Here is an 8,925-nt window from a genome sequence, read left to right as displayed (position 1 = left end):
TGTACCTATTAGTGACGACTGCTAACCAGAATAGTATTGTCCTCACTAAAATGCCTGTGAGAGGTGGCCCCCCCCCATGGGTTGGCGGGAGGCGAAGGGAGAGAAGTCCTTGCGGGGGTGAACATGATGGCGTCGCTCGCTTTTTGTAGTAACAGCAACTGCAGAAAGTCGGCCATCTTGGCTCAGAGATCCGGGTGCTGCCATAGGTTACGAGGCTCCGCCTTTAACTCCTCCACATGTGTAACACACACATACACGCGTCAGGTTATGTTGGAAACTTAGTGGTTAGCTGTTTGAGAGTAAAGGCGCTAGGCCAAGGTGAGAGTAGGGGGTGAGGGGTTGGGAAAAACTTAATGTCACCTTTCTGTCCAGGTAATTGGAGTCCATCTGCATGTCGTCCTAACACACCAGATGCCTCTTCTTAAACACTGACTTATCCCTCACCTCTGACACACACACACACACACACACACACTAAAACATGGAAATAGGAGAATGCTCTTAATAGGGTGTGATGTCCTCGTCAGGTAGGATGTAGCAGTGCCAACACAGGGTAATCTATTAACCTGAGCCACGGTTCGCCCGCTATGGCTCGTGACGTGAGGGAAGAGCGCCCTTCTCAAACTCAACAGTTATCCGCTCTGTAAAGTTGTCAACAAGGCAGCGTTCAGAAACATATGCAACATCTCTTTTCCATAAAATATACAGTGGGGCAAAAAAGTATTTAGTCAGCCACCAATTGTGCAAGTTCTCCCACTTAAAAAGATGAGAGACCTGTAATTTTCATCATAGGTACACTTCAACTATGACAGACAAAATGAAAAGAAAAATCCAGAAAATCACATTGTAGGATTTTTAATGAATTTATTTGCAAATTATGGTGGAAAATAAGTATTTAGTCACCTACAAACAAGCAAGATTTCTGGCTCTCACAGACCTGTAACTTCTTCTTTAAGAGGCTCCTCTGTCCTCTACTCGTTACCTGTATTAATGGCACCTGTTTGAACTTGTTATCAGTATAAAAGACACCTGTCCACAACCTCAAACAGTCACACTCCAAAGCAATCAGTTTTGCATGTGGGAAAAAAAAACAATCTTACTCATTATTCCATCTGCTTAAGTCACTTTGTTTTGAGCGACTTCAACGTTGGCCAGAGCGGGGCATCTGGCTCAAGCCCAGGAGGCAGCCTGGTTTCAAATCGAATGCAATCAGCTCTTAGCCGGTGCAAAACATGCCTACACAGGTAACCGGCCGAGATCAATCGAACCCCCTCACTGCTAAGTGACTGGGATGTCCTCCACTGAGTCCACTGTCTTTTCCACTCTAAAACACCATAATTCGTGCCACTTCTGTGCAAGCCAGTTCATGCTAGTGTCAGAGAGGTTTGAAACCCAGAGACTCGACAAGGAAGACTGAGTTTCTTGGTTTGAAACTGTTCTGGCACTAACAGTACGGATCCACTGAAGACGATGAAGCAACAGAAGCTGTTAATTTCCAATCGCTGAAGCTAGCATGGCTAGATGAATTATCGCTGGCCTGTGTGTGTGACCTCGACTGCTGGTCCCATGTCCTGAATCAGAACTACTCAGGGGCAATTAAGAGGCACACACACACACAATCACAATAACATCTCCCCGTCTAATACAATCACAATACCATCTCCCCACCTAATCACATACAGTGCATTCGGAAAGTATTCAGACCCCTTGACATCTTCCACATTTTGTTGCATTACAGCCTTGTTCTAAAATGGATTAAATCGCCCCCCCCCCCCCCCCCCCCCCCCCCATTAATCTACACACAAACCATAATGACAAAGCAAAAACAGGTTTAGACATTTTTGCTAATTTATAAAAAAAAGAAAACACTGAAATATTACATAAGTATTCAGACCCTTAACACTACTTTGTTGAAGCACTTTTGGCAGCGATTACAGCCTCAAGTCTTCTTGGGTATGACGCTACAAGCTTGGCACACCTGTATTTGGGGAGTTTCTCCCATTATTCTCTGCAGATCCTCTCAAGCTCTGTCAGGTTCGATGGGGAGGGTTGCTGCACTGCTATTTTCAGGTCTCCAGAGATGTTTGATCGGGTTCAAGTCCGGGCTCTGGCCGGGCCACTCAAGGACATTCGGAGACTTGTCCCGAAGCCACTCTTGCGTTGTCTTGGTTGTGTGCTTAGGGTCCTTGTCCTGTTGGAAGGTGAACCTTCACCCCAGACTGAGGTACTGAGCACTCTGGAGCAGGTTTTCATCAAGGATCTCTCTCTCGATCCTGACTTGTCTCCCAGTCCCTACCGCTGAAAAACATCCCCACAGCTTGACGCTGCCACCACGCTTCACTGTAAGGATGGTGCCAGGTTTCCTCTAGATGTGATGCTTGGCATTCAGGCCAAAGAGTTCAATCTTGGTTTCATCAGACCAGAGAATCTTGTTTCTCATGGTCTTAGAGTCCTTTTATGTGCCTTTTGGATAACTCCAAGTGGGCTGTCGTGGCTTTTACTGAGGAGTGGCTTCCATCTGGCCACTACCATAAAGGCCTGATTGGTTGAGTGCAGCAGAGATGGTTGTCCTTCTGGAAGGTTCTCCCATCTCCACAGAGGAACTCTGTAGCTCTGTCAGACTGACCATCAGGTTCTTGGTCACCTCCCTGACAAATACCCTTCTCCCCTGATTGCTCAGTTTGGCCAGGCTGCCAGCTCTAGCAAGAGTCTTGGTGGTTCCAAACTTCTTTCATTTAAGAATGATGGAGGCCACTGTGTTCTTGGGAACCTTCAATGCTGCAGATCTGTAACCTCAACACAATCCTGTCTCGGAGCTCTACAGACAATTCCTTCGACCTCGTGGCTTGGTTTTTGCTCTGACATGCACTGTCAACTGTGGGACGTTATATAAACAGGTGTTTGACTTTGTCCAATCAACATAATTTACCATCAATGGAAACAGGATGCACCCAAGCGCAATTTCGAGTCTCATAGCAAAGGGTCTGAAATAAGGTTTAATACAACTGCAAAAATGTATAAAAACCTGTTTTCACTTTGTCATTATGGGTTATTGTATGTAATTAAACCCACAAGTAAGCATTTCCCTGTTAGTCTACAAATCATGTGAAAAATACAATTTGATTTAATGACAGTACATTGGGGTTTACAGTTTAAGTTTCTTTTTTATTGTATCTTTATTTAACTAGGCAAGTCAGTTAAGAACAAATTATTATTTACAATGACGGCCTAGGAACAGTGGGTTAACTGCCTGTTCAGGGGCAGAACGACATTTGTACCCCTTCAGCTCGGGGGTTTGAACAACGCTCTAACCACTAGGCTACCCTGCCGCCCCAAATGAACCAGAAAAAAAATCTATATTTTTGTTTGTTTATCAAAAGTTGGTCGGCTAACTCATTGATCCTGCTTTGTAGCATACCCCTCTGTAGGCCAGAGCTAATACATTACTGATCCATGACAACAGCCATAATGTACACAATATACTAGTCGCCTTGTAAATAATTCCACTGTTAGCATAGTTGATTAGTCATTGTTTTAAATGTACACATTTAGATCAGTTACAGACTGATGCAATCCAACACGATTCATATGCAAACCATTGAAACATGTATGATTGTTCAATATAGTGCACTGCGTTACGTATTCTCATAAAATGTAGAAACAGTACATTATCAAATAAATTAAAAAATATATATAGCCATTACCTACAAATTATCCCAGTGTGTAGCCCTGACACAGAATGAAAGGGCTGAGGACAGTGTTGTACAGATCTTTACAATAATATTCTGTATACTGAAAGGTGTTTTCTTCTACAAAAACAATTAAATGCTTCATGCACACATTTTCTTTCATACTGGACATATCTTGACACGGGCAATATCTGAATTAACGCCCCAAAATAAGATCTCGAGCCATTCTCTAAGTGAGATGCTATTCAGATCGGACCTCAACAAGGGATAGCTAAACTCTGATAAAGAGTAAACAGTTGTGTTTAACGATTCAACAGTCCAATGTGGCGATCCAGTCATGTAGTGAGCCACATAGTGACTCAGTGAGCCACATAATAGTGAGCCACATAATAAGAACAGCCACGTCAGAAGTTCTGGCTCTTCGGCTAGTAGTTCCTCAGGTAGACTAGTCGAGGAGGCTGGAACTTCTCACGACACAAAGGACACTCCGTCTGTGGAGAGGAAGGAACAAATAGTCATGCACTGCATCTAGCTTCTTTTCACCGATAGGCTGGCTAAGCGGAACACTGGCCCTCCGATAGGCGGAACACTGGCCCTCCGATAGGCGGAACACTGGCCCTCCGATAGGCGGAACACTGGCCCTCCGATAGGCGGAACACTGGCCCTCCGATAGGCGGAACACTGGCCCTCCGATAGGCGGAACACTGGCCCTCCGATAGGCGGAACACTGGCCCTCCGATAGGCGGAACACTGGCCCTCCGATAGGCGGAACACTGGCCCTCCAATAGGCGGAACACTGACCCTCAGATAGGCGGAACACTGGCCCTCCGATAGGCGGAACACTGACCCTCCGATAGGCCAGCTAGGTGGAACATTATACCTCTCCAGTCCTGTCAGACCTACAGGTTAGAGGTCGTTTCTGGACTGTGCCACTGTTATAGTACCCCTTAAAGAGTGTAGCGTTTCATTCACATAATTAAATAGGACATAGAACAGTAGTCATCCTCTCACCTTGGTGTTGCACCACTCTGTGATGCACTCCCAGCAGAACAGATGACCACACGGGGTGGAGGTCGAGTGTCTCCTCTCCTCTAGACACAGGATACAGCGAGAGGCACGGGGAGAGTCAGTCTCGTCTACAGATTGGGACCTAGACACACACACGGGTACATTTTAAAACTATACATACATGTGAAATTCATATGCTTACCTCAATATTCACATTGAGAAGAATGCATGGGGGCATGTGTGCGTCTCAAGAAAATGTCCAACTTGAGGTGAAGATTTTGAACAGCAGCTTCGCAATCAGATTGTATCCATCTGATGTAATTTGAATGTCCTCAAACACTTCCTGTCACGATAGTGTTTCTACTATTCAATTTTTTTTTACATATTTAGTCAGATTTTTCCCACGGTTTTTATATTTCAAGTTATTACACATTTCATGGATTTACAATTTCAGATTACTTCATACATTTAGATGGGTCAGAGGGTCAAGTACGTTCAAGTTCATGCACATTTTTCTATTGTTCAAAGGCAGTGCTTCCCAGGGGACCCACCAACACCCAACCCCAATGAGAAGCTTGATGGAACCCCCAGGACCAAGCAAGGTATATGGGATAGATATGGTATATGGGATAGATATGGTATATGGGATAGATATGGTATATGGGATAGATATGGTATATGGGATAGATATGGTATATGGGATAGATATGGTATATGGGATAGATATGGTATATGGGATAGATATGGTATATGGGATAGATATGGTATAGATATGGTATAGATATGGTATATGGGATGTATATGGTATAGAAAGGTGTATGGGATAGAAAGGTATATGGGATAGATATGGTGTATGGGATAGAAAGGTATATGGGATAGATATGGTATATGGGCTAGATATGGTATATGGGATAGATATGGTATATGGGATAGATATGGTATATGGGATAGATATGGTATATGGGATAGATATGGTATAGATATGGTATATGGGATATGGGATAGATATGGTATATAGTATATGGGATAGATATGGTATATGGGATGTATATGGTATAGATATGGTATATGGGATGTATATGGTATAGATATGGTATATGGGATGCATATGGTATAGATATGGTATATGGGATGCATATGGTATAGATATGGGATAGATATGGTATATAGTATGGATATGGTGTATGGGATAGAAAGGTATATGGGATAGAAAGGTATATGGGATAGATATGGTATATAGTATAGATATGGGATAGATATGGTATAGATATGGTATATAGGATAGATATGGTATATAGTATAGATATGGTGTATGGGATAGAAAGGTATATGGGATAGATATGGTAGCAGATTCTCAGTGTGACCAAGGCAGTCAGTGTTAATTATATTATTAAAACAGTGTCCTACAGCATTGTACCTGGAGGGCAGGTTCCTGTGTTGTCTCCACTCCTGCCGGGCTCTCTGTCTCTGACGGAGGTTGTTGAGTTGCAGGGCCAGCGTGAGGGCCAGCTGCATCAGGGAGATCACGCCCAGGAGCCTGTAGCTGCTCCGGATGTCCCCGTCGTCCCCCGTCACACCACGTACCCGCAGCTAACCACCCAGGGAAATAAAGAATGGTGAGAAGCATACACTCGTAAAACACTAAGACATGGGGCCCATCGTAACAAAACGTTTTGCAACAGTAAACAAAGTTCAGCTAGTAAGAAAATGGACTGAAAAAGGGAGTGATAATTTGAACCTGTCCAAAAACACGTTTTTTGTGTGTTTTTTTTCCCATTGCAAAAAGGTTTGTTACGGTACACTACTGAATAGGTTCTCACACAAATACCCACATAGCTCACTCCGGCCGTCCTCTTCCCCAGGTGGTAGAAGGCCCCGCTGATGTAAAACAAGGCCACATGCACCCGGTGGAGAATGGAGAGTCCCTGCTGGAGGGCCAACACGGCCGGCACACACGCCCTCCTCTGGGGCTCCGTCAGCAGCCCCAACGCCCTCCGGACCCAGCCTCTCATCCAGGCTCCGGGGCTCCAAGGACTGGCAACTGTTGCTCTCTGGATTCCCCCTCCCTGGCTCTCCTCCTCCCCCACCTCCAGCTCATTCTCCAGGCACACCAGCAGCTTGTCCAGCAGGTATGGAAACAGGCTGTGGAGGAGCACCAGGGCTCCTCGTCTGACACGCGACGGTACCCTGCGCAGAGTGGGGTCCACTTGGATGATACTGACATACTCCTCGCCCAACGTCTGGTACCCTGGATGACACGGGGAGGGACAGCAAGGGTGTGTGGTTAGGTGGCATTAACAATGGATGCCCCTGGTCTGTCTTTGATGGCAAACGCCTGCCTGTCAGTTTTGAACACAGTATGGAGCTCCAGCCGTTTGTTTACCTACCTGAGAATGTGGTTAAACCATAGTATGCCAGGTCTGACAGGAGTTGGATCTCTTTTCTCCAGTGCAGCCATCTCTTGGACCCTGTAGGAGTAAAGAACAAAGCAGCTAGCTAGCTACTGTAAGAATAATAACTATTATAATAGCTATTATAAAGCAGGATATTAGCTTATAATCATGGCTCTTGAAACCCCTTCTCTGCATGTCGGGTTTTAAGCAGTTACATTCGCCCACGTTTGGCTCCGTGGTAACTACAAATCCCGAAGCTGTGTTTTAATGTTTAGAAACGTCAATATTCATCGTTTGTGAAACTGTTTTCGAAACATATCTTTCACGTCTGCAAGAAATACTCATATTTTAAAAGTTCCGTAGAAGGTGTGTGGCTGCACTAACTCTATAAAAGGTGTAGAATTTGTTTTCTTCTCGTTGATATGAAAATACACGTCCCTTATGGTTTCTAAAAAAGTACATCAAACTTCCGCACTTTCCAGACCGAGCGTCTGGGCTCTTTAACAAACGTCCCCGGTAAAGAAGATAACTACTTTAGCGCCTTTTGCCGATAGGAATGTTAACATTGAATTAAATGTGGTAATGCATTCATAGCTATGCTCTAAATGGTCATGTAGGCTATAGCTGTGTATCCCGCCTACTTGCCTGCAAGAGTCTGGAAAGCTTCATTCGCGTTGTTCCTGAGACACTGTTGATAATATTCGTCCTTCTGACTTGAACGAATCAACTGTGGTTGGTTTGCACCGACGAGAGGCATGGCTGGACGCCGAGTAGCGTAGCAAGGGCTCGGGAAGTTGGCACGACAGGTCCTTGAAAAATAACTCGTCAATCCATGTCTACACAAACTGTCTGACTAAGACACTTTTCCAAACTTGTCACAGTTTGGCATAGTTATTTAAATGTTCATATTGCCTGCCTTGACAGCTCTGTTAGCTAGTAGCTAAGTACACGGAAACAGTTGACTTGAATGAAACAATGACAGCAGAATACACTTCTGGGGCCACAGCGCCGTGCGGTGGTAGGAGTTCTCGCGTCTACTTTCCTGTGTAATGCTTCAGCTTAGCCTTGCGGCATCAGCGTAGCCTTGCGGCATCAGCGTAGCCGTGCGGCATCAGCGTAGCCGTGCGGCATCAGCGTAGCCTTGCGGCATCAGCGTAGCCTTGCGGCATCAGCGTAGCCTTGCGGCATCAGCGTAGCCTTGCGCACTGCACAAAACATTGTTGTAACCATTAATATATGTTCGTTTCTGCACTGGTGTAACAGTTACCAGTTTTTCTGGACTTTCATACTGCAGGTGAACTTGTGAAATGTAATCATATATTTTAGAACAATATTGGTATGGTGTGTGGTCACTAAATCTAGTAGAATTTATATTGATGGGTCTGCAACTCAAATTGTCTGTAATATATATAATGCTTTATTTCATTGGGTTGAGGATGATTTGCTGCCACCACGCTTCCCTGTAGGGCTGTGGTGTGGAATATACAATGCATAGAGATAGAGCTGTTTTATTTCTGCATGTTGAATGTTTTGTATTATATTGTATCAAAACATATGAACAGCAAAATTTGATTATCTTAAATCCCAAGCTAATTTAATGCTATCTGAAAATGTCACCGTCGTTAGACTTTTTTCCCCCATTGAATTCATTCATGATTTGTACACATCCTTTAGTTGTCCTTTTTTTGTTTGTTGACAGAAATGTCCCTCCCTAAGCTTCCACAGCTGGGGCATTTTTCCTAACTGGATTGATAGTGCTTATTCTTCCTGCCTGTTTGTAAATTGCAGAACCAGTTCCTTTGTCCCTTTTTAAATTCTGTTACCTGAACCAAGCT

The 8,925-nt window shown here is 44.4% G+C and overlaps 2 protein-coding genes across 3 annotated transcripts in view; both read right to left on the bottom strand.

Annotated features, from left to right (window-relative positions):
• Positions 1 to 858: 858 nt before the first annotated feature.
• The window catches only part of tnr5 (Tumor necrosis factor receptor superfamily member 5), a gene marked incomplete at its 5' end in the record, with an annotated part of 1,066,050 nt that continues 1,057,983 nt past the window's right edge, over positions 859 to 8,925 (bottom strand). The window contains 1 exon segment of the mRNA NM_001165184.1: positions 859 to 895.
• On the bottom strand, positions 3,150 to 8,088 carry LOC110532792 (peroxisome biogenesis factor 10). Of its 2 annotated transcripts, XM_036988875.1 has the most exons (7): positions 7,736 to 8,088; positions 7,085 to 7,165; positions 6,530 to 6,945; positions 6,115 to 6,287; positions 4,701 to 4,839; positions 4,066 to 4,180; positions 3,150 to 4,035 (listed from the first exon to the last, which is right to left on the bottom strand). In XM_036988875.1, the coding sequence occupies exons 1-6, from the start codon at positions 7,845 to 7,847 to the stop codon at positions 4,115 to 4,117; spliced, it is 987 nt and encodes a 328-aa protein (XP_036844770.1). In that variant the 5' UTR covers positions 7,848 to 8,088; the 3' UTR covers positions 3,150 to 4,035; positions 4,066 to 4,114. The 2 variants fall into 2 exon arrangements, with proteins under 2 accessions (XP_036844770.1, XP_021472612.2); XM_021616937.2 differs by having other exon boundaries at positions 3,150 to 4,180.

This window comes from Oncorhynchus mykiss, chromosome 9 (genome assembly GCF_013265735.2).
Source record: "Oncorhynchus mykiss isolate Arlee chromosome 9, USDA_OmykA_1.1, whole genome shotgun sequence".
NCBI classification, from domain to species: Eukaryota; Metazoa; Chordata; class Actinopteri; order Salmoniformes; family Salmonidae; genus Oncorhynchus; species Oncorhynchus mykiss.
The sequence above is the reverse complement of the archived record's forward strand: the minus strand, read 5'-3'. Positions and strand labels throughout refer to the sequence as shown.